At 44.5% G+C, this 26,003-nt stretch overlaps 1 protein-coding gene across 1 annotated transcript in view; it reads left to right on the top strand.

The window, feature by feature from the left end:
- The first annotated feature begins 369 nt into the window (after positions 1-369).
- Positions 370-26,003, top strand: part of LOC309549115 (uncharacterized protein) — a 74,324-nt gene continuing 48,690 nt past the window's right edge. The window contains exon 1 of the mRNA XM_082249153.1: positions 370-699. Within this exon, the coding sequence (XP_082105279.1) occupies positions 449-699 (251 nt within the window). The 5' untranslated portion in view covers positions 370-448. The remainder of the gene's footprint in view (positions 700-26,003) is intronic.

Below are 26,003 nucleotides of genomic sequence, written 5' to 3'. Positions count from 1 at the left end.
TCCTGACAGAATCATACCGCCAGGGAGGTTAAAGGATGCTGCGACTTTGTGGTTGAGAAACACTGGAATAATTAGATGTTAATATGAAATCTGAATTAGAGGTAATGTTTTTATTCAATAATACAGTATATCAATTCAGACAATAACTTTCTGGATAATCAGCATGCAAAGCATTGTTCATTGTTTCAGTACCTGCTCTAATGTTTTCATCCATCATGTTACAAAAGACAGATTGTTGGAATAAATTACGAGTTAATTCCAATGACCTTAGGCAAAGCCTTAGCACACTGGGTGTCAAATTGTGCTGCCCATGACAACACCAAAACAGGAATAGGCTCAGCAGTATTCTGACAGCTCTGGAATGTGAGACTGTACTCTTAGACTTGAATGCAGTCACTGAACCTTGCTTTAAGTTTTCTCCAAGCTAAGAAGTAAAATAATTAGATCTATGGCTGAGCAAATGGAAATTGCATGGAAACTCCTTGATTTACATGACTCCATCTCACTTTCCAAGACAGAGAGACAAGTTCGAAGGACAGGGGGACTGAAGCAATGGCAGCTGGATAGATGTCCACACTTAAACTCAACAATGACTCACTCACTGGAACACAAAAAGACCTTATTGTATGAGGCTGCCTGGAGAGGGGACATGGACCAAGTGAACACATTACTCAACTTTGGGATATCCGTGAACTGCCAGTAAGTTCATTTAAATTGTGAAGTGCGTGAGAAACAATGTTAACAAGGATATAATACCATAACCAGGCAGAATTTGTTTAATGTTAGTCAGCTTATAATAAATCTCACCTGTAGGTACAAGGAATTTTTCCTAAACGCGCACCATTTAGGAGACATTTACTGTTTCTGCAGCCAGCGACGTCACCGTCATACGCGCTCTGAAATAATAATGGCAATATCATGCCATTCCTTCAAAGCTCTGTGCCTTGGCCGTGACCCCCCATGCACATGCGTGGGAGTGACATTGTCACAGGCTGGCCATTCAAACGGCCGGAGTCCACGAACCTTTAAAGAAAATAGAAGCCCTGTCAGTGGTAACAACGCGCAGATAGAGGGCTTTGTTTTTAGGTAAATGCATACTAGCACATTATGCCCTTAACTTGCAGAAAGATTTTTTTTAAGGGTTTACTTACACTTGAACAACTCGAAAAACTATGAAATAAATAACACTCCTAGGGATATGTTACATAAATAAAAAAAATATTATGTACCACTCTGTCTGGCTTAATGCAAAATTAGCTTTTAAAGTAATTAATATTGATTTATTATTATATTTTTTACTAGGCTCAGTAAAGCTGCAAAGGAAAATGTGATTTTTACACTGTTCTGCACATGCTTGGGCATTAAACAAGCTCACAAGTTCAATTCAAAAGAGAAATAATTCCTTTTTTAATTAATGCCAAATGGGTCTGGATTACATTTTTTATTTTAATCTGGATAAAAGAAATAATGAAAATAGAAGCATGTTTAAGATGCACTATACAGTATGTTTTGAATAATCTTACAGATTGCAGGAGTATTTTATATTAATAAAGGACTCTGAAGGTTGAGATTTTGGCTCAGTCAACCTTCCACAATCCATTGGGTGTCCCATTGTTAGCACTGGGTTCACCATTTTTTATATTAGGAGAAGAATACAGAACTCTCGTACTTGGCTCTATAATAGCTCAAACAAATCACAGTCACAAGCTCTGGCAGGGAGATTGCGTTACAGAAGTCCTCAATAGATATAAGAAGGCACAAGGGGGAGGATTTACTAAAACCGGTGCACACAGAATCTGGTGCAGCTGTGCATAGTAACCAATCAGCTTCTAGATTGTATTGCAAAAGCTTAAGGGCTCTTTCACACATGGAGTCTGTCGGACAGACTCCATTTTTCTCAGCGAGTGATCGACTTGCCGATCCCCCGCTGAGCAGGAGGATGACAGCTGAAAATAGGGTTTCCATCCGTCCAGATTTGACAGGATCGGATCGGATGTCAGCGGACATGTCTCCGCTGACATCCGATGCCCCATAGAGATACATGGGGCATCCGTTCAGATCCGCCAAAAAAAAACTGACAGGCGGATCTGAACGGTCCTCCTGTGTGAAAGGGGCCTTACTGAACAAGCTGAATTTAGAAACTGATTGGTTACTATGCACAGCTGCACCAAATTCTGTGTGTGCCACCGTTAGTAAATCACCCCCAAGTTGTTAAAGCACACAGATAAAATAGCAGCATTATGTAGTCAATCAGATCTGTTGAGGAAAGTCAAAGCAGTTTGTTTCAGACCCAGTTTTTAAATTAATATCTTGATATTTCCCAATGCTATTTGTTCTCTTGTGACACTTCTACACCTAAAAAATATCCTAATGATAATATAACATATAATATACTTACTATGTGTCCACCCCTTACAGAAAAAAATCCAAAATTCTACTTTAAATAATAATTTTAAAAAATCACTTTTTTTCCTTTTTTTGACATGACTTAAATTTAAATTATTATTATTATTATTAGCGATTATTAGCGATTGGGATCTAAAATGGAAAAAAATAATAAAAACAGATCAGAAAAGATTGGAATACAAATTATTATTATTATTATTATTATTATTATTATTATTCTCTTTCAGTTATTCCAGATAATACACCTTTTATGTCCTGTCTATAACCATCTGTACAACCAACTTGTTAAGTTTCATTATTAGCATATTAGGTTATTTTGCAAACTGACATCAGACTTTAAATAAATATACAGTATGTCATTTTATAAATACAGGATTTATAGATGCAGTTTGTTTGAGAGACTAAGATATATGAGATCTACATAAATTGCTGAACAGAATTATTGTAACGAATGAGTCAGTGTGTGAAGGTCAAAACCCCTGGCGTGGGGTAGAAACAACTTTCAGGGAAAACCAGTCAGACCTCACACGGAAAGATCAATGTTACCATAGAATTATCAAATCTGTCAGTGTGTCTGATGTTATTCTGCAATCATGTCTATTGTGTATTGCATGCAGTACTGTCTGGAGTCATCCAAACCCTGCGTTATTTCTTGTTTGGATGTCATAAAAACAACAGAGTACATTTTGACATTATTATGTAGAATGGTTTTATGTTAACGTCAAAGCATTCTGTTATGTTATAGCAATATACTACAAATAATAGGAGGATCATATTGTTAACTCCACTTGAACAGCGGTCACAGTCCACTGGTGGCTTTTACTGTTGCCATTACTTACCTTCACGTAGCCAGGTAGTTCATGCACTCTATCAGCCTTCCTGGTATAAATACTCTTTGTGTTCAGGGACCTGTGATCCCAGCTCTGTAAACAAACACCAAAGTATTACATGGTAACATTATTGTATCTTGAGCTGTGTTCATAACATAGCAAATACCGATTTGTTTGGATTACTATTACACATTGTAGCCAGTACTTCAGAAATGAAAAGGCTGTTAAGTTATAAAGAAAATAATCACACAATAGAACATGATGGAAAGTTTACAATGCAAACATTTTAATGGCATCGGGATGTCATGAGGATACATTTATGATAAAAATATGAATATTAAGCTTCACTCACACGGCCATAAAAAAAACGCATATTCAAGTGTTTTTTAAAGCTGTAGTAAAGTCTTGCATTGAAAAAAAATTCTTTCTAGCATTGCACTACCACATTATGAGAAATATTCCTTAAAATGAAGCCCTTCAGCGGCGCTCTGTCACTGCTTCCATCTTCCCCTGGTTTTCTTTCTGTTTAAATGGCCAAACCACGATGACATCACTCCCGCGCTTGCGCGCAGGAGTCACAGTCGCGGCACAGAGCTCTGAAAGGATGGCATGAGTATGTTGTCCCTTCAGTGCACATGCATCAGGGATGTCACTGGCTGCAGAAACAGTGAATATCTCCTAAACAGTACACGTTTGGAAGATATTCCTTGTACCTGCAGGTAAGCTTTATTGTAGGCGTACCTGTGGATACAAATGTCCAAACAGTGTTTACTACTGCTTTAATTACAGATCTGAATGCAGATGCATTGTTTTTAATGGAGCCATTCACACAGGTGTGTAAACATTGGCTGCTTTGAGATCCGTAACACAGAATCCAAAAATCTGCATCTAAGGCATCTAAGAGCATGCAATGTACGCCCTTACGCATATAAACGCATGTGCACACATTTGTATGCGTATAAATTAAGTCTAAACAAAGGGGGAAAACCCGACCAATGATACGCAGGCTTTTGGTACTGTCCCAAGGGTTAGCACAGACAGAGGTGCATTATGGGACAAGATATAAAAAGCCACGGGCACATGAGGTAGAGGTCTTTGGACGGGAAGCCAGGTCCCAGAAGGAGGGTGGCGTCTGCCTCCTCTTCTGCAGCAGTTGATAGTGGTCACAGGCAGTCAGCCTGGTGTACCGGTGGTGTGAGGCTGAACCCAGAGGGCAAGGAAAGCTGACTAGAGGAGTTGGGGCACTGGAGAATCTGGAAAAACAGTGTCGTGAGTACAGAGGGACTTGCCCAGGTGTCTGCCCAGGAAGGGGACCACTCTGAAGTGTAGAGTAAGTGGATGGGTGTCAGCTAGCCCAGAGAGAAAGGGGGTACTAAGGGAGCGCCCTGAAGAGAAATACTATAGGAACACTTACCTCATCTTCATTCAAGTGGCAGGATGAAGTAGTGGCCTTGCTGCATTCTCAAGTTAAAAGTCCTCAGCATTGTGAATAGTTAACAGTTGGAGTATCCCTCTCATCCCTTCTCCCATCCCAATTTAAATAAAACCACAAAAACAACATCCCCTGGACTGACCTTTGGCTGAGTCAAGAACTTAAAGTGTTAAGTTTTTTGCAAACAGTTGCTACGGGTAACCCAGGGGAATCCCTAAAGTGTAATATCCAGAAGCCCTCTAGGGGGCAGTGCTACACACGTGTTATAACCACATTTTTACGACTGTATAAATGAAGCCCTAGGCCCCTTTCAGATGAGGTGGACTCTGTCCAATGGATCTGCCTGCTCAGCAGAGGATCTCTCCCTGCTGATCCCTGCTCAGCAGGCAGATCACAGGTCTGTGTCCACTCCACTTATGCAGAGGGGACACAGTCCACTGTTCTCTTTTTGACAGTTGACTGTCATCTGATCCGCCGGACGGATGAGAAACGGATCCCCATTTGTCTGTTTGTAGCAGATTGGATCGGATGCCGCCAGCCGACACCCGCCACTCCATAGAGAATAAGGGGTGGTCCGATCAGGTCCACCTGAAAAATGGACAGGGAGACCCGATGGGTCTGCTGGTATGAATAGGTCCTTAAATTTCATTCACACGGCTGTAAAAAACACATATGCAAGTGTTTTTAAATTACGGATCTGAATTTTCAATGGAGCCTTTCAAACAGGCATGTAAACATAAGCTACTTTCAGATCTGTCACACAGAATCCAAAAATCTGCATGTACAGTAGGTGCGTTTGTAAGCATGTGAAGTCTAAACAAAAGGGAAAAATAAACTATCAAAAAAACAAGATATGTATGCAATAAATGCAGCTATACACATAAATTTTACTGATCATTACGCAGGAACTTTTCCCCTAAAAAGCACACGTGCAATAACATCAGTAACATTTTTATGGCCATTTAAATGAGGCCTTAAAGTAATTTGTCAATGCTGACAACAATTAAGGTCTAAAATGTATTACAAAATGTGAATAAATCTAATGTATAATGAGCCAATGGAGTTGATTTACTGAGGGGTTGCCTTTTTTGGGTTGCTGTAGTCACACTAATCACCCAATCATAAACATTTTTTATTTTGTCAACATTTTATTAAGTGTTCAAAGTGAACAAATGTTGACTTGGCTAAATAAACAATATACTCCAGTATATTTACTACAATGTGAATCAATGACTATTTTAAAACACATGCACTAGCACTGCACTAAATATTTGGTGAATGTCACATCCACAGCCTTATAAATGTACCCCTAGAAATAGTATGCTAGTTTACAGCATAGTCATGGGGTTGACTGTTTTCACTGCTAAGAAAAACTTGTCACCAATAGGATCTATGAACATTTCACTAACAATGTATCTCAATACTGACCTAACCTTCAAGCCATCATTTATCAGCCTTTGTATTTCTTTAGTGATTTACTTTAATGATAAATGAACCATGATCAATAAATGGAAGGGGGATGAACCTTTCACTCATCCTCCATTTATAGATCCTGTTTTATTAATATAAGCCACTTGTGTCAAACCCAAGGCCTGTGGGCCGCATTCGGCCCTCCAGACTATTTTATGTGGCCCCTGCACCCAGGGGGTAGGGGTTGAAGGGAGATGTGAGAAGCCTGTGAAAGAGCTCATTCCTGCACACTATGCATAGCAAACCCCTAAACCCTGCACTCTGTACTTAGTGCACCTCTGAACTCTGTACATAGCGCACCTCTGAACACTATACTCTGTACGTAGCACACTCCTGGACACTGAACTGTGTATGTAGCTCACCCCTGAACTCTGTATGTGGCGCACCCCTGAACTCAGTCACAGATCAGCAGAAAGGGCAAAAGAACCGCTCCAGTGATAAGGTAATCCCAACCATCAAAATAAGGTGCAGCAAGGATCCGCAGTCCAGGCAACTGTAATGTATAGAGAGAAATAGCCGCACTCCAACTTGAAGGTGAAAAATATAAAATCTGTTTTATTCGTATCCAAAAGATAAAATCAATTCAAAGTGTATCCATAATACAGTCAGAGACAAGAGATGAACGCATAGTAGTTGACGCGTTTCACGGATAAACGTCCGCTTAGTCGTAACCACTAAGAGGACGTTTATCCGTGAAACGCGTCAACTACTATGCATTCATCTCTTGTCTCTGACTGTATTATGGATACACTTTGAATTGATTTTATCTTTTGGATACGAATAAAACAGATTTTATATTTTTCACCTTCAAGTTGGAGTGCGGCTATTTCTCTCTATACATTACAGCACCCCTGAACTCCACACACAATGCAATCCTGGTATTTATTGCCCCTTTAGGATCCTCCCACTGTCAGTGCAATTTTCTGCACCTATTCTCTGAGAAAAAAAGCCCTGTGAGGAGAACCATAATGCTGATGTGGCCCACAATGAAATTGAGGTTGACACCTCTGGTATAAGCTGTAATACTGGCTTCTATGGATGGAGGAGCTGAGCAGAAAGGCATAATCTGGTGCTCTTGATGATTGCCTTAGTTCTAACAATCCCCACTGCACAGGAAAAATTACAGCAGTGGGGGTTGGAGGTCTTTGGAGGAGGGAATTTCTGCTAAACGAGAACACAGCAGCACAAGAAACACATCTCACTGAAGGTAAGTAATATCCTTTATGCTTATTCTTTTTATTTTATTTCAATATTTATGAAGTAAACTTATGCTTTAACACAAAATATATGGCAACTGTTGTCAAAAGCATCCAGTCAAATCGTTGGTTTTCATTTACCTTAAAATGAAAGGTGAAATCTGATTGGTTACCTTTAGGAACAACTAAATTTTTGTTCTAATTTTCCTTTATCCACTTTGATTTTATTAGTACCTATGTGTTTACTTATCTGTGCTATTAACATTAATAGTACAGCTCCAGGCATATTTTTTTTTTGTTTAGTTTTTTTAACAGAACAGGAAATGTTATGACTTGTGTTATTGATCTCTGTTATCTCATTGAGTAGATATCCCTCACTTTATATCGATGTGGCACCAGGATAAGAATTTGAGGGGAGTAGGGGTCATTTCAGCAGGGGAGCGCAGACAAAAATATAAACCTGACAAAAAATGCAGGAACCATTTCTATCTCCATTGGAAACATTTTCCTGGTCCTCCACTGTCACCCATTATCACCCTCTTTATGCTTTAAGGTCAGCACAGTAGTGCTAAAAATGTATCCCTTCTCTGCCTGAAATCTTAACCGGTGACCGGGTCACATCATTACAGCTGTACTATGAGCACATTAAGTGCATTGTATTATCTTCTCTAACTTTGGGTATAGTCAGTCCAATTCTTTTGATTATGAGACAGATAACCTTGGGATAGCAGGGTTGTTATTTTGTTTCACAATTTATTATTCTTTAAGTATTATTCTTAAATCACATTGTGAATCTAAGTGCAGTGAGGTTACATATAGATGTCATTTGTAGGCCATATAATTGCAAAAAAGGTTTGGGAAGTCTTTGGAATTACATGTATTTCTGCAAGAAACCTGTAAAGCTGGTCATTTACAAGTATTATTTTGTTCACAGTTTTTGGAATGTTCGCTTGATTTTCTCATGGTTAATAGGGTCAATTTGACATCAAAGGTATAATAAAGGCAGCTATTATTTTTGTTTAAAAGTACCAAACATGTCATACACACCTCCTCTGTGCAGTTGGTTTTGCACAGAGCAGCCCCAATCCTCCTCTTCTCAGGTCCCCCGCTGGTACTCCTGGCCCCTCCCTCTTGCCTAGTGCAGCTTGCTATGGGGGCACCTGAGCAAGCTCTTTCCCAAGCTGCTGCTGTGTGTGTCCATTCACCCATAGAGCCTGGAATGGCCCTGCCCCTACTCTGGCTGTTATTGAGAGTAGCGGGAGCCAACGGCTACCGCTGCTGTCTCAGCCAATGAGGAGGGCGAGACCCGGGAGAGTTGAGGCTCTCCTGCACATCGCTGGATTGGGATCGGGCTCAGGTAAATATTAGGGGGGGCTGGGGGGCTGGTGCAGAAGGTTTTTTACCTTCATGCATAGAACGCATGAAGGTAAAAAACCTTGAGCCTTTACAAACACCCTAATTTTCAATTGTAGTTGTGAGAAAATCTGAAGGAGCAGGATGAAAACTTTTGTTGAATGAACATAATTCTAACTCTGAATGTTGTTTTCAATTGGAAAAAAACATACATATTGTAATATAACATGTCTAATATGTCTGGGATGTCTAATATTCCTTTCAAATAGCAGGTTTGGGTGAAATGTTAAGGGCTTTCAAACTACATTAATTGACTCAGTGGTGGTAAATGATTTTTCTACAAATGTTGTAATAAAAACCTTACTGTGTATGACTAGCTTATAGGAGAAATATGGCCAAAGCTCTTTTGGCCATACTTCTCCTGTGGGCCACGGGAGTGCAAGTAGTTCTCCACTTATGTGACCCAGATTGAGCCAACAGTGGGCTAAAATTTGCTTTCAGCTGATGTCATAGAGCCTGTCTAGGCTCTGCAGGGATCCCGACAACAATGTTGGGACCTGCCCAGATGCCTGATCGGTAGCGGAGTCAGCCTTTTTAGAGCATCGCTGAGACCCTTAGCAAGCCATTACCACACCGTCCACAGTCCGGAGCACCAGTGAGGTAACAAAAAGTCATCGCTCTGTGTTCAGAGAGGACCTGAGAACTGATTGATCAGCTGTCTTTGATCACTCAGTGTAAAGCCAGTAGGGCACAGCTGCAGCTTGGATCGATGCTGCAGCCAACTAGGTGAGTATGTAGGTTTACTAGTTTAGGATCCCACACTTTTCTTTTGTAGCTGGGATCAGACTACTATTATCAGTACACGGATTTATCATTGTTATTTGAACTGTTCCTGTGCCCCTTTAATGTTCATTTCAATGGAATCGTCCTCTGGCAGGAAGTTGAAGATTGGGATTGTGGGAGATGTAGTTTCAGGCAGAGAGACGATTATTGATTGGAGAACCTATCTTCCCAGAAGGCTGAAGGGGGAGTGGAGAATCATGGGAGAATATATAAAAACATCTGCTTTACAGCTTGAAAACTCTCTTGGTCCGGGGATCCATTGTGTGCGAGTCAGCTTGCTGAGTGTGTGACTGACGGTAGCTGCGACCTAGTGCATGAGGCCTGACCCGCTCCTGGAACTCAGACTCAGCGAAGCGGATGCTGGTCGCTGTACTGTGGATGCTTTCACAGTGTTGCTGAAGGAAACCGAGTGGAGGTCGGTTGGACATCCTCACGGACAAACATCTCAGAGTGAGAGAGGGTGTCTTCGCCTGGTTCAGACCACAAGTAATAGTAAGTAATACCATCTCATCTTTACACTGACTGCAGACATTACAACAAACATCAATTATTTTAGGATTACAATTTAACCTTTGATCCTCTTTGCTATACTAAACCACAGTGGAAACTGTTTAGGAGCTCCAACTGCCGGTGAAAAATGTAGCAAGGCCTTGCTAAAGAAGGGACATTGATACACATAGTTCTTAAAGGGGACACGTTCTAGTTTATGACTATACTACTGAGTAGTATACTGATAGCATAAATTAGCCTAGAGTTCTTCTTTAAGCTTAAAGTTTTCCATCAATCTGATATTGCTGCATCATTCTAGGAAGTAGCTATATATGTTTAGAGGATAGAACGTTGTTTCACTACTGTACTTTAATATTTTAACTTACTGTTTTCTGTTGTTTCTGTGTCAGTCTCGCTGAACCCTGGTGGTTTAAGCAGGGATTCAGCTGACTGACATAATTTCACTTGCTTACTCACTGGGTAAAAGTCAAAACTCATTGGTACTGTGTCAGTGTAACTCTTAAAGGTGTATACACACAATGTCTGAACCTGGAGTGTCAGGTGGGCGTGACGGTTTACAGGGTCACAGTAGTGCTGAAGAACACCCATTAACCAGCAACCCCCAAGGGGTAGTGCTACATTTGGGGGCTCATTGAGGATGTTCTCCACTGCTGCAGTTCTAGTCAGCCCAGCCACAAGCCATTGACAGGAAAGGCGATAGACTTGGCTGCTGCAAATGCCCGGGGAAGAGCCCAAAGAGCTTAATTAGAGAGAAGCACTGTTTTGGAAGTCCCTGGAAATGAATGCATGAAGAAGGAGATCCAGTAGTGGGTGAGGGCCTTAGTCCCAGACTAGAGGGCCTACCTATTTGATGTAAGTGTAGACTATGATCTGGACTTTGTGCAAGTACTACTGGAGTGGCAAGAAGATGTACCCACATGCTTCCAGGAGACAGTGGTGACCCTGAAAGAAGGGGTCAGGGCCCGAGTGTTCTCGCAACTGAAGAAAGAGGCAGCATTGGAAGAAGGGCCACTGCCTTTACAAGCTAGTACTGGATCAGTGAGTACTGATTCCACTAGGGCTGATGTAACTCCTGCCTCATTCTACACCGACATGAGCCGATTAATCGAGAGACTGGTGAAGAATGGTTCCAACAGTGCGGGACAAGGCTATATAAGGCTTCGGTTCTTTTCTTTTTTTTTTTAACAGAGAATTTTATTAATCAAACAACAAACAAACAATAAGGCACAGTACACCCTATGCAGGGGGCTCCATATTTCAAAGGATATGAATAAATATACAGCACTTATACAGTATTGACCGTAGTGCGGAATCAAACAAATCTCCTGTAGCAGCATTAGTCAGGTACATTTCCCATGAATGGGGTAACAGGATCAGCAAAGGGGAAAAAAGGGGGGGGGGGGGAGAAGAAGGGGGAGCAAATACCATAAAAATTAGCAACCTTGTCCCTGATGCCTGAACTCAACCTGTATTATCAAGGGTGGGGTTCACTTTTGCACCCACAGCCTCAATCCATGCAGACCAAATTTTATCGAACTTCCTAGGACAATTCCTAGTGTATGTGATACATAGCTTCGCAATTTTTCTTCTACTACACCCACCGTAATCCTCCGCACCCCAGGGTCCGCCTGCAACAAGATCGCAAGCAGCTCAAGGGCAAGGGCAAACAGAGCCGGGGAAAACGGGCAGCCCTGGCGGGTGCCCCTAGCCAAGGGGAACCAGTCAGAGAGGGTCGAGTTGGTGCGAACTCTCGCAACTGGTTCGCCATAGAGTAGCTGAATCCACGAGATAAACTTGGGACCAAACCCGAAGCAGGCAAGGACCCTCCAGAGGAAGGGCCACTCCACAGAGTCAAAGGCATTCTCAGCCTTGAGAGAGGCCATCACTCCTGCCTGCTCCCCCGACGCCAATGCCAAATGCGTATAAAGTCGCCTAATATTCGTATCTGTGCCTCTGCCGGGAATTAAACCAGTTTGATCTGGGTGGACCAAGGCTGCTATGACAGAATTAAGTCGATTGGCTAAGATTTTAGCTAGAATTTTCCCGTCAACATTGAGTAGGGAGATAGGCCGATAGGATGAACAAAGGGAGGGATCCTTGCCCGGCTTAGGAATCACAACAATAACCGCCTCACTCATTGTCTGTGGAAGGATGCCCTCTGTCAGAGACCCAGTCAGTGTGGAGTGTAGGTGAGGGCCCAAAAGGTCGATATGCGCTTTATAAAACTCCACTGGGATCCCATCTGGTCTCTGTGTTTTCCCAGGTTGTAAGGAAGCCACCGCCCGCTGGAGCTCAACAATGGTGATGGGATCATCCAATTTGGCACGGTAACTGTCAGTCAGGACCAGGAAGTCCACGTCCATTAAATAACGGTCCAGCTCTGCGTCAGTTTAGTCAACATGGGATTCATATAGAGTCCAGTAATAGTTAGCAAAACAGCAGTTAATAGCCGTCGGTGTAGAGTGGCTAGCACCGGCATGATCGGTAATATGCGGTATGCTATATCGATATGATTGTTCCCTGGACAGCCATGCCAGAAGTCTCCCATTCCGCTCCCCCTGCTCAAAAATTAGTTGGGACTGATGGAGCATTTTCTTCTGGGTCAAGGCAGTCCGCAGCCCCAGTACTTCCCCAGTCAGAGACTGGAGTTGAGCGTAGTGGGCAGGATGTCTAATGCGAGTATATAAACGTTCCAGGGCCTTGGTCTCCCGCTCCTTCTGGGTCAAATCAGCCTTCCTACGTTGTCTAACTTGTTTAATAGCAGTCTGGTAATGTCCCCTAGAGTATGCTTTGAAAGCATCCCACACCGCAGCCGATGAGGCCGTGCCAGGGTTGACCTCCCAATAGGTGGCAAGCTGGGGGTTATCAGAGACTTCCAGATTCAAAAGGATCGAGGCGGGGTCCGAAATACCCCGCGACAGAATCCTGACCTCCTTGACCCAAAGCAGGACCGTTCCCCCCGCATACAGCAAATCAATGCGGGAGAAGGTCTTGTAGGTGGCAGAGTGACAGGTATATTCTCTAGAGTGAGGGTTTCTCCACCACCATAGATCCGTAAGCCCGTAGGTCTCAGCCCAAACCGCAAGATCCGAACGGGCAGAAGGGCCCCCAGCCATCCTGTCCACACTCGGGTCTGGGACCATGTTAAAGTCTCCCAAGAAAATAACATTATTGTTAGTGAATCTGGCCGCCTCTTTAGTGATCTTGTGTAGCAGCTTAACAGAGGCAGGGGGAGATATACAACCCCACCAATAATAAAGTAAACGACTCAAGTTTTAGGTTGAGCAGGACATAGCGTCTATCCGGGTCCAAGGCAAGGTCCAGTAATCGAAAGGGGAGGGACTTGTGTATCAGAACGCTAACCCCCCTGGCAAAAGTGGAAAAAGTGGAATGATAATGAGGACCAATCCACAGCTTTTTGAGGCCCAACGTTCTGCTACCCACCAAATGAGTCTCTTGGAGAATACAGATATGAGGGATGAATGATTTGAGATATTGAAACACTAGGGATCTTTTAACAGGAAAATTGAATCCTCTGGGGTTCCAAGAGATAATATTGATACTAGCCATGTACAACAGTGAATAGATAGGGTTCAGGAGAGGGAAGTCGCCCCCACCCAGCAGCTCCGAGGACCCAGATGAAGGATGCACTTGTAAACATTGCCATAAAATATATACACTGAAAACTGCGTAAAGAGATAAATGTGCCATGAAAAGAAAGAAAAAAAACAAAATATAACAGAGCAAAACTGAACATAGCAAAAAACAAATATCCCCAGACCCCCCACCCCACCCGTCCCCCCAAAACTGGGGAGGGTTTGCATCCCAACTTCTGTGGACATTACAGTCGCACTTGGAGGTGAGTGACCAAAGGACACCGAACTACCCCTCCTCCAGCACACAGCAGAAGGACGGGGATTCCGGCTAGAAGAAGAGACATAGATCACCCAGACATCTGGGGGCACAAAACTGAACAAGAATGAAACAAACAGGAATCATAAGAATGACCCATCATGACACTAACATTGCTGCCCCAAAGGGGGGGGGGAGATGGGGGGGCCACAGCGGACTGAAGCAGTGGCTCCCGAATCCACAGGAGATGTCCAAAATTCCTCAATAGGGAGGGCGGATACACCGCGCTTAGGGACCCAGGACCAACTCAGTTATCTTGAAGAAATGCCGTGGAGTAATCCGGAGGGAAGATAGAGTTATAAGGCCGGAAAAAGGGGGGGACCATCCGGTATCGCCCCCACACAGTCCCCCCGAGGGCAGCTGAAACATTGTAAATACATTCCAGGGTAAGGAACATCAGGGAAGTTCACAGGTAAACAGCAAACAGGCTTCATAAAAACTTGCATAGTGTGCAGCAGACAAAGTGCAGCATCAGGCCATCCTGTACGCCTCCACCCAGGAGACCGCATCTTTAGGGGAAGTAAAGAAGGGCACCCGGTCGCCATCTTGAACCCGAAGTTTAGCTGGGAAAAGCATACTGTATTTCAGCCCCTTCTCCCGCAGTTTGGCACGAACAAAATCAAATGATTTCCTCTGGCGTTGGGTCTCAACGGAATAATCAGGAAAGACCGACAGTTTAGCGTTCTCATAACGCAAGTCTCCCTGCAGATGGGCTGCTCTCAGAACTAGGTCACGATCCCGATAATGCAAGAGTTTAAAGATAAACGTGCGGGGGAGAGAGCCAGGAGGGCCCCGCACCACTGGCATACGATGCGCCCGCTCGACCGTGAAATAGGGAGAGAATTTGGCCCCAGGCAGGATGGCGGGGAGCAGGCGCTCAGTGAAGGCCACAGGATCCGTCCCCTCTAATCCCTCCGGTAGACCGATAATGCGCAGGTTATTCCACCTGTTAAGGTTCTCCGCATCCTCTGCCCGTGCCTCGAGGTGCTTGACCTTGATTTTGAGCTTCTGGAGGTCTGAATGGTGTTACCGCTGCACATCCTCCACCTCCGAGACCCTCCGCTCTGTCTCCGTCACTCAATCCCGAAATTTGTTTAGATCCCTCCGGATGAGACCAAAGTCCAGTTGCACATTATCTATTTTGGTGGTGAGGGCGGTTTGGCAGGCAGCAATGGCCTGCATTAGGGTCTCAAAGTTTGCAGGAGGATTGGGGGCCGAGGCTGCAGTGTCCGTTTGAGACGCCATACTTCTGGAGGGTAGGCCCGAGGCCTGCGACTCAGACGCGGTACTTACAGTGTCTGCCGTGCAGCGTGTCTGCACACCTCCCTTGCCTTTGTGCATCCCCAGGGGTGAGATAACAAGTAGGAGCGGTAGGAACCCATCAGGGCGTCGATCTATGCAGGATAATTAGCAGGATAAGAGCCGAAATTGGGAGCTCAGCTAAAACACGTCCACTCCTGGCACCATCTTGGACACGCCCCCGCTTCGGTTCTTTTCAGGCCAGTTACCGACTCCCACTGGAGAAAAGGATTTTGAAAGCTGGATGAGTCAAGCCACTCAGGCAGTAGAGGAGTGGAGTGTGCCCAAGGCTGTGAAGAGGCAGCGGCTTAGCGAGAGTTTGAGGGGCCCAGCAGCTGAGGTGATTCAAAATATGAGAATGGGCAAGAAGGATTGTGTAGCCATGGACTATATTGATGCCTTGTATGCTGTTTTTGGAAGAGTGGAAAGAACTCCAGACCTGCTATACAAATTCAATCATACTCGCCAACAGCGAGGGGTGAGATTGTCCAATTATATCTCTTGAGTGGACAAGATGTTACATCGGATCATCTTGAAGAAGAACATAGACCCCAAGGATGCCGATCAAGCATGACTGGATGGAGTGCTACAAAGGGCCCGTCTAAATCACCCCATTGTGTTGAATTTGTTATTGAAAGGAGCTTGAGCCACTCCTACTTACCCAGAATTGATGAGATAAGTGAGAGAAGAAGAAGCTTTGCTAGAAGAGAAGAGTCAAAGGGCCAGAGAGCTGCTGGTGGGAGGCGGAAAGAGGGAGAAGGCTTCTGCCCGCCTTTTCCATGTGGAGCCCAGTCTCTCAGATGAGGAAAGTGAAGCGGACCTGGACCTCGGCCAGTGTGAGAATGCAGACAGCAGAAAAACAGTAGAAAGTCGGATGCGGGAGAATGCAGACAGTAAAAAGTCAGACAACAACTTGAACTCAGCAGATTTGATGACTCAAGTAGCGCAGGTCCAAGCTCAAATGTGTCAGGAGTTGATGCAAGTAATGGAAGCGCAAGGAAAAATCCAAGAACCAGGAAGCAGCCCTCGGGGATCAGGACCCCTTCTTTTCAGAAATAGAGGCTGTTTTGAGTGCGGAGAAGTCGGGCATTTCAGAGCTAAATGTCCCATTGGAAGAGGTGCTGAAAGCCTTACAGAAGGGCTTTTTCCCAAAGAAGGCAGAAAACTTCAGGGGACCTCAGTGAGGGAGCCAATTGAGCGTCCCGAAACTAAACAGAGCTCCAGTGTTAATAGAGTCTCAAAAGGGAGGCGGATGACAGGGCTTCCTAGTCGGTCCCCTCCTCCTACACATTGTAAAGAGAAAGGTTCACCTGGGCTTGGGGGAAAGGCACAGGGTGTCAATGTATCTTCTCCTCAAAGGAAGAAAAAGAGCATCTGGTCACCATCCATGAGATCAGTCAAAGTACAAACAGTTGAATCCCCTGGCAGGGATACACCAGGGCAGCAAATGGAGATGACCTCACCAATGCAGTTGAATATGGGAACACCAGTGAAAAGCCCACCAAAATTGAAGGACCCGAAGGACCAGTTCTGACAGTGCAGAGGAGATTGTTTGCAACGCAGATGGAGGATACTCAAGCTGAAAGTGTGCCAAAGAAATTGGTGGGACCTTCCCCCGTAGTCTCGTTGCAAGTTGAGGGGATCTATATCAAAGCTGTACTTGACCCTGGGACTCAAGTGACAGAGATTTCTACGAAAAAAATTTGAAACACATTCCTTTGTGCAGGTTGGAAGAGTTGGAGATTTGGAGCATCGGCCTCAGAAGTTTCCATATGTTGGATACATACCCATCAAGATAGCTTTTGATCCTTCCTTGACCAGAAAGACAAAGACGTTTGGTACATTGGCAGTGGTCTGTCCCCCGACCTCCTGGGCCAAAACAGAACTCCTTGCTGTTAGGGATGAATACTGATCTTTTACGAAGACTGCTTACTTCCTTAGTTATCAGGGGTTTAGCTGTTGAAGAAGTACACCCGTAAGGGAAAGCCTTCCAATGGGTGGTCCAGGAACAGAAGGCCCCAGTTGAGGGGATGGGGAAACTGTGGCGACTGGATACTCAGGAGTGAGTGTTGTGGCCTGGAGAAAGGTCGTGCATGAAGACTAGGGATGATCGAACGGTTCGGGTCGACCATCGGTTCGACCTGAACATTAACTGTTCGAAATTCGTCCGAATTCCGAACTTTTTGCGGAAAAAGTTTGGAATTCGGCAACCAGAACCGACCAAAATGCAATGGGACAGGAACTGGGCTTTAAAAGCCCATTATTGGACCAGAACCATCAGTAAAAGCCAATTGAGGGGGCAAGAGAATGCTAGGAAAGGGATTGGAGTGACTAGGGGTTCCAGAGGCCAATCATTAGTGAATATGCCCCCCAGTATATAAGATAGCCCCGCCAAATCTCTAGCATTTTAATACAGGGCTGTGGAAGAGAGTGGAAGCAGTTCTGTTACTTCTGCTCTCAAAGTGTCATTTAGCAATTATTAGTGTGAGGAAAGGGATATCTAGTGTAGTTAGGGTACTATCTTCCACTATAGTTAGATTTAATAATCTAGTTTCTGTAGGGAAAGTGTTAAGTGCCAGGGTGACTGTAGTGTAGTGTAGGGTTAACTCACTGACTGCTATGGCAGGGTGACAAAACCCTTCCGTGTCAGGGTGACCGCTATATAGAAAAGATAATTTCTCTTAGAACACTTACAGAACAGGATGGTGGCTTCTCCCCTGTCACCTGGCTTTTTTTGCAGCCGTTTATAGGGCTTTTTTGAGGACATGTTTGGAGTCAGGCATGACATCTGAACTTCTGTGTAGGGGTATATATACACACACACACACATGTATGTATATATACACATACACATATATAGGTGTGAAAATAGCAGAAACCTATGCTTGCGCTAATGAAATTTCAGATGTTTTGCCTGCCTCCAAAGACCCCCAAAAAATGCCCAAAAAAAACTCCTGCTGCAAAAACACACATATAAGTGTGTAGGGGAGCCACGGGAGCTGAAGCTGTGGGGGTCACTCCGGCTGGGGTGCCCCATTACTACTGTGATTTGACTCAAGTACGTAGTCAGGAACTTCCCCATCTGACAAAAGAAGATGTGAAGAGGGAGCAGCGGGAAGACCCTCTATGTGCCTTGGTCAAGAGAGCATTGGTTGCCGGAGACTCCAAGATATTGTTGAACAGTCCGGTTGGAACCGCTTGAAGTTGTAGGATGGAATTGTGTATCGGATGTGTCCTATTGAAGAGCCTGAGGGAGTTCAACAATTATTCTTACCGGAAAAGCATTGCCTGACTGTATTAAGAGCCCTCCACAATAATCATGGACATCTAGGACCAGATAGCACCTTTAAATTGGTCAGGGATCGATTTTACTGGCCTTTCATGAGAACAGAATTTGAAAGCTATTGCCATTCATGCATCCGATGCATTCAGAGAAAAATGTTGCCTAGCAGAGCTGTCCCAACGGGTCATTTAAGAAGTCAGGGACCAATGGAGTTAGTATGCATTGATTTCCTGTGTCTTGAACCTGACCTGGGTGGGCTTAGCAATGTCCTGGTTGTGACAGACAATTTTACTAGATATGCTCAAGCTTTCCCGACCTGAGATCAGCAAGCTAGTACAGTTGCCAAGACTCTGGTGGAGAAGTTTTTCATTCACTACGGCTTACCTCAGCGTATCCATTCTGATCAAGGCTGGGACTTTGAGAGCAAGTTAATAAGACGACTCTGAGTATACAGAAATCCGGAACTACTCCATATCATCCTCAGGGAGATCCACAGCCGGAACAATTTAATCATACTCTATTCACTATGTTGGGTACTTTACCTCTAGAAAAGAAATAACATTGGGGTGATCACATTACAGCTGTAATTCATGCCTAAAATAGTACTGTGAATGACTCTACTGGATACTCCCCCTATCGACTGATGTTTGGGAGACAGGCTCGATTGCCGGTGGACTTGGCCTTTGGGATATCTCCAGATCATACTTCTCAGGCTTCCTATCGTGGCTATGTGGAAAGACTCAGAAAGAACTTGAAGTTGGCTTATGAGAAGCCTTTGGAAGCATCTGCCACAAGGGAGCAACGTAACAAGAAGAATTTTGATCTTAAGGTGAGAGTTCAAGATCTGCAGCCTGGAGATCGAGAGTTGTTACGGAATTTGGGAGTGCCAGGAAAACATAAATTGGCTGACCGATGGCGCTCTCTACCTTACATCATTTGTAAGTGGCTGCCTGGATTACCAGTGTATCAGATTCATCCTGAGGGCAAGACTGGTCCATTAAAAAACTTGGCTTCGGAATCACCTTCTATCCATTTCAGATGCTATTCGAGTACCCACCGATCCTTGTCCTGATGAACCTTGTTCTCCTACTTTGCGATCCAAGACTAGGCGGGTGCCAGGACACTCTCTCCCAGAAGAAAGGGAGGAGGAGAGTGATGAGGAAGAAATTACTCTTGACTGGTTATGGGCTCCTTCATCGGAAGATACCTTTAAAGTTTTCCAGCCTTCAATGGAGGATATTCCGGTGCCACCCTCACCTGTGAGAGAGGGGCGCCAGCAGTGGCGGCCAGTCTATAGGGGGCGCAGGGGCGCCGCCCCCCCCCCCCAATCTGTGACAAGAAAAAAAAAAGAAATAAAAAAAAATATATATAATTTTCAGCCTACTAGGGGCACCGGACCTACTGGTGTATATGGGGGGGTGGGGTTTTGCACCCCACGTGTGCCACGCAGAGGCGCCGATTGGCGGCCTTCTGGGGTCATCGGGCGCAGAGCAATGCGCCCCGACACTCCCCAATGCTACACGTGAAGTCCTGTGATTGATCCAGACTCCAGCCTGGACCAATCACATTCAGGGCGTCTGACATCGTACTCGTGGAGACGGGGTAAGCCGGTGCGTGCATCAGTCACCTTCCCTGTTCCCGGGTTCCCGCCCACCGTCAGACCGAGGAGCAGCGTGGGCGAGTTGAGATGTCTCTGAGCCAGGAGTAGGTAAGTGATTGAAGCCTGTGTGACTGTCTCCTCTGCCACCACTATTGAATTTTTGCAGTAGCACTTTCTCGTTCTGGAGCTTCCATGATTACATGTCGGCTGATAAGGGGTGAGATGGTTGGGGTGGGGGAGGGGCATGATTTGACACCAAATGCATGCCTCCTGACACCGGCCAGCCAGCGATAAGCTCCCTTTCTGTCTGCAGTGCCGACTCTCAGCTGACTCTGGATGATGGATGAGCCTTCCTCTTCTCCGTGGTAATTGCAGTGCAGACTGCTAGACTTGGTGTGCTGCTCCCAACTCAAGATAACATGAGGCTGAACCCTTCCATCTAGCTGCTCATAATCTAATGCCAGCTGGGACTTGTAGTCCATCTAACTTAGACTTGCACTCCATCTCATGTATCTGGTCAGGGTACGATTTGCAGTTAATGGCAGGCAACGGGTCTGGCAGTTTATTGAATCGTGTACCTGATAAGACTTGGGCTTGTAGACTATCAGGTGAGGCTTAGAGCTGTAGTTCTTCTCAGGAGGCTTGTAGTTCCTTTCCAATGTCAAGCCAGGCTGGGTTTGAAGTTCCTCTTCTGTGTTAGGCTCCATGTACACGGGATGTTGTTAAAAGTCCCTTTGAATGCTGGAATTTTTAGGACGTTTGAAACATCCGTTCGGTCGCGTTTGTACCCGCGTTTAGCGGGCGTTTAGCGGCGTTTGCGGGCGTTTGCGTTTAGAACCGTTCCTAGAGGTCAAAAAAATGATTCCCCTTTAAAATGGAAAAACGCGAACGCTAAATGCGGGTCATCGCGTTCAGACGCGTTTGGATGCGTTTGTGCGTTTGAAACGCCGGGAAACACACGTTCGAACGCAAATAATTGCGTTCTAAAAAAAGTCCCTGAACGCAACTGCCTGCAAATGACTGTAAACGACCTGGTGTACATGGACAGATAAGATAAAATGTAGATGGGTTCAGGGGCTTCTGAAAAAAACGCCCAACTGCTCCTAAACGTCCATTTCCAGCGTCCCGTGTACATGGACCCTTAGGCTGGGGGTTCGTAGTTCCTCTACAATGTCAGGCTGGGAGTTATAGTTCCTCTTTGTTGTGTCGGGCTGGGGGGTTGTAGTTTATATTTTTGGCAGAATATCCCCTCTACAGATCTGCAGAACATTGCTCTGTCCCATCTAGATTCATGGTCTGCAGATTATCTAATCACACAGACCCTTCTAGAAGAGCACTATATTGTGACTATCTGTAGAAGGGTCTGTGTGATTAGATAATCTGCAGACCATAAATCTAGATGGGACAGAGCAATGTTCTGCAGATCTGTAGAGGGGTAAGTGATGGGGATAATCTGCCGAAAATATCTATATAAAAAGATAGGCACAATATAGTTCTCTTCTATCTATTTATATGTTCGGCAGATTATCCCCATCACTTACCCCTCTACAGATCTGCAGAACATTGCTCTGTCCCATCTAGATTTATGGTCTGCAGATTATCTAATCACTGACCCCCTCTAGAGATCTGCATTGTAATTTTTCTTCCATTTTCCTTCCACTTCACAATTTTGTGCCAGTCTATCACATAAAATACATTTACATTTTTGGTTGTAAATAACATGACAAAATGTGGATTATTTCAAGGGGCGACTATGAATACTTTTTTCAGGGCACTATACCTTGATTACTTAAGGTCCCTTTCACACTTGTGTGACCTCAAAGTCAAGCAATTTTTTACCGCGTTTTTTGCCGCAAAGCAATGCCTATTACATTTTTCTTTTTGCGCCCCCCCCCCCCCCCCAAATTTTGAGCACCAGCCGCCACTGGGCGCCAGTTGCAGGAAGTGAGGAAAAATACATCATCTCCTGAAAGAAGAATTGTAGAGATTAAGTCAGAAACCACTGAACACTTGGAATTACCAAGTGTTGAGAAGACTCCAATTCTACCTCCATTGGTTAACTCTGAGCCAGGGGCGTAACTACAGGGGTTGCAATCGCAACCAGGCCCCATGCGGCTCCCCTGTACACCTGAATAGGAGGGGTGGCGGGGGCAGCATGTAGAGAAATCACTGTCCTCCTTTTTCCTTCTGTAGCTGCAGGAGGAAAATGGAGGAGATTGGTTCCTCTGTACGCTGCCCCGCCACTCCTCCTATCCAGTATACTTGTGTTCTGCTGTCTCTGGGCCCCTGTGTGCTCCCCTGGTCCCCCCCCCTTCTGTGCTGCCCCCCCTTCAGAATTCTCCCTTCCCTCACCGTAATAAAAGGGCCCCGCAACTAGAGTAAAGGGCCCCAGGGCGCCAGGGGTCCAGGGGGCCCTTCATGGTTTCTTGCACCGGGGCCCTGAAGGTTCTAGTTACGCCTCTGCTCTGAGCCATTCAGTACTGAAGAGAATTCAGCATTAACATCACTGAATCATGTTGAACCGACCTGTGTTGAAGAAAGTTCGGTCTCACCACCATTGAACAGTGAAGTTATACCCAATAGTTTGGAAGAACCACAGACTGGATGTCGTTTTTGGAGCCAGGGACATGAATCTGGATCTGGGGGAAAAAATCCCAGAACTAGTGGGTTTTGAGAGGAGTTTTTCAGCTGTAAAAACACTAACTCTAAAAAAAAAACTCAAGGCTGAAAAATGCTAAAAATGTGGCTAATCTTCATTTATGAGCATTTTTGAGCCATAAGCTTTATTGGGAGTATAGTTTTGCACATTTTTTCCTGCAACTGTGTGTCCTATTGTGTTTGCAATAAAGTGAAGCCTAAAGTTGAACTCTCAAGCCAAACTTAACCACTTAAGCCCCGGAGGATTTGGCTGCTAAACGACCAGGGGTTATTTTGCGATTCGGCACTGCGTGACTTTAACGGACAATTGCGCGGTCGTGCGACGCTGTACCTAAACGAATTTGGCGTCCTTTTTTTCCCACAAACAGAGCTTTCTTTTGGTGGTATTTGATCACCTGTGCGATTTTTTGATCACACGCTATAAACAAAAAAAGAGCATCAATTTTGCAAAAATAGCAATATTTTTCCCTTTTTTTTTATATGAAATTCCCCCCAAAAAAAATGTAAAAATCAAAATTTTTTAACATTTTCGGCCAATTTGTTTTATGCTACCTATGTTTGGTAAAAAAAAAAAAAAAAAAAAAAAAAAAAAAAAAAAAAAAAAAAAAAAAATCGCAAAAAGCGTATTTTGATTGGTTTGCGCAAAAGTTATTGCGTTTACTGACTAAGGGAAAGATTTTTGTAATTTTTGTTGTTTTTTTTTAACGCGTAATGGCGGCGATCTGCGATTTTTTTTTGCGGTACTGCGACATTGCGGCGGACAGATCGGACCCTTGACTGACATTTTTGACACTTTTGGGGTTACCAGTGACATTTCTACAGTAATCAGTGCTATATATATGCACTGTTACTGTAAAAATACACTGGTAGTGAAGGGGTTAACTTTATTTGAGAGGGAGGGGCTGTGTGTGTCCCTAGGGGCGTGATTCTAACTGTGATTGGCTGTGGCTTCAGCTGTATGCAGAGTGATCAACGGATCTACATAGTAGATCCATATGATCAGCTCTCATACAGAGGGGAGAATGACAGGCAGCTTGTTTACACAAGCTGCCTGACTTTCTCCCTCTCCCCCGCCGATCGCAGAGTGGCCGGCGGACATCGGGTCCGCCGGTCACACGCGCGGGGGGGGGTCCGTGACCACGCGGGAGCGGGAGCGCGCCTCCGGCGGCGCGCGCTCGCTCCCTAGACCCTCACAAGCTAGTGACGTAGCCCTACGTCACTTTGCCTGTGAGGGGCTGACCGCCGACGTAGATCGGCGTGCGGCGGTCGGCAAGTGGTTAAAAATCTGAAAAAAATTACCAGCAGGAAAGTGACCAGATGTGTTCCTCAGGACTATGTGCAGTTTAGTCAATAAAAACTGTTAAACTACTCAAAAACCAAAGGTTAGAAAAACAGGTCAAAGTTTATATTACTAACTACAAAATGTATCTGTCAAAAGATCATGTTTGATCTGTTGTTTTGGATTATTGTTCCAGGACAAGCAGATAAACCACAACAGGACGTGTGTGGACAAACTGATCCCTAAAGAATATGTAAACCCAACATTTCATATTCCTGATATGTGCTTGCTATACTTGTATGAAAAAGTATCTTGTTCCCTTTGTGGGGAATCCTTGGGGCTCCTGCTGGTCCCACTATCCACACTAGGCATGAGAGCACAGTGTGGTCAGTTCTCTAGCTGTACTAAGAATTCATCCTGCTCCCCTCCAATGATCAGACTTGCCCTGACACCCCTCCCCATAGCCATTCACTGGTAAGACCAGTGAACTGCTGTTTCTCCTTCCCCAACTCTCTGGGCTCTTTAAAATGTAAAAAATAGAATTTCTTCATCAATTTAGGCCAATATGTATTCTGCTACATATTTTTGATTTAAAAAAAAATAAGCGTGTATTAATTGGTTTGCACAAAAGTCATTGCATCTCCAACAATGGGATTTTTTTATGGCATTTTTATTTATTTGTTTATTTTTTACTAATAATGGCTATCAGCGTTTTTTAGTGGGACTGCAACATTATGGGGGACAAATTGGACACCTAACTGACACTTTTGACACTTTTTTGGGAGCCAGTGACATTATTACAGTAATCATTGCTTAAAATATGCACTATTACTGTACTAATGATACTGACAGGGATGGGGTTAACACCAGGGGCAATGGAAGGGTTAAGTGTGTCCTTAGAGGATGTTTTCTAACTGTGTGGGGGATGGACTGACTGAATGAACACAGAGATACCTGTACCTGCTTAGCAGGAACTCAAGATCACTGTGTTCATCCCTGTTCATCCCTGACAGAACAGCGGCCTGCCTTTTTTTTTTTTACATCGGAACCCGCTGATTGGCTCCCCCTGTGGCCAATCAGCAAGCTGGCTATTGCACAAAATGACGTACAGGTTCTTCGTTTGGCGCAATAGACCTGACCTGCGGCAGGATATATACTGTGGATGGTCAGCAAGTGGTTAACTGAATGGCTTGTTTTAGGAGGTGAAGGTTTACATATACTAATAATTATGACTTCTGCAGGGTGTCAAAGGGGCTTACAGACAGTCTTCTCAACCCCCCCCCACTTGAAAGCAGCATGCAAACTAAAAGCAAGGTCCATGTTATGAAAAGATCAGTTTGTAAATGGATAGTAAATTGGCTAAAAGATAGAATTCAGAGTGTAGTGGTTAATGATTCTTACTCTGAATGGTCTAAGGTTATCAGTGGTGTACCCTACCTTAATAAAGGACAGTGTCAGTCAGTAGAGCCGTGGACAGTGTGTGGACAGTGTCAGTAGGTTAGTGGATGGTGTGGACAGTGTCAGTAAGGCAGAGGATAGTGTCAGTAGGGCAGAGGACGGTGTCATTGGGGCAGAGGATGGGGTCAGTAGGGCAGAGGACGGTGTCAGTAGGGCAGAGGACAGTGTCAGTAGGGCAGAGTACGGTGTCAGTAGAGCAGTGGATGTGTCACAAGGGCAGAGGCTGGTGTCAGTAGGACAGTGGATGGCGTCAGAGCAGTGGACAATGTCACTAGGGTTGTGGACTTGGTAACTAGAGCAGGGGTTGGTGTGAGTAGGGCAATGGACGGTGTCAGTAGTTTTCTATTTTTACAATTTTCTTTTTTATTATTTTTTACAGTTTCCTTTTTTTTTTTTTAATTTATTCATTTTTACAATATTATTTTTTATTTACAATTTTTTTAGGAGCCTCTTTGAGGGACTTTGGTGAAATAT

This window comes from Pelophylax lessonae (genome assembly GCF_965119305.1).
Source record: "Pelophylax lessonae genome assembly, chromosome: 3".
NCBI classification, from domain to species: Eukaryota; Metazoa; Chordata; class Amphibia; order Anura; family Ranidae; genus Pelophylax; species Pelophylax lessonae.
This window is presented reverse-complemented; position numbering and strand designations above follow the sequence as displayed.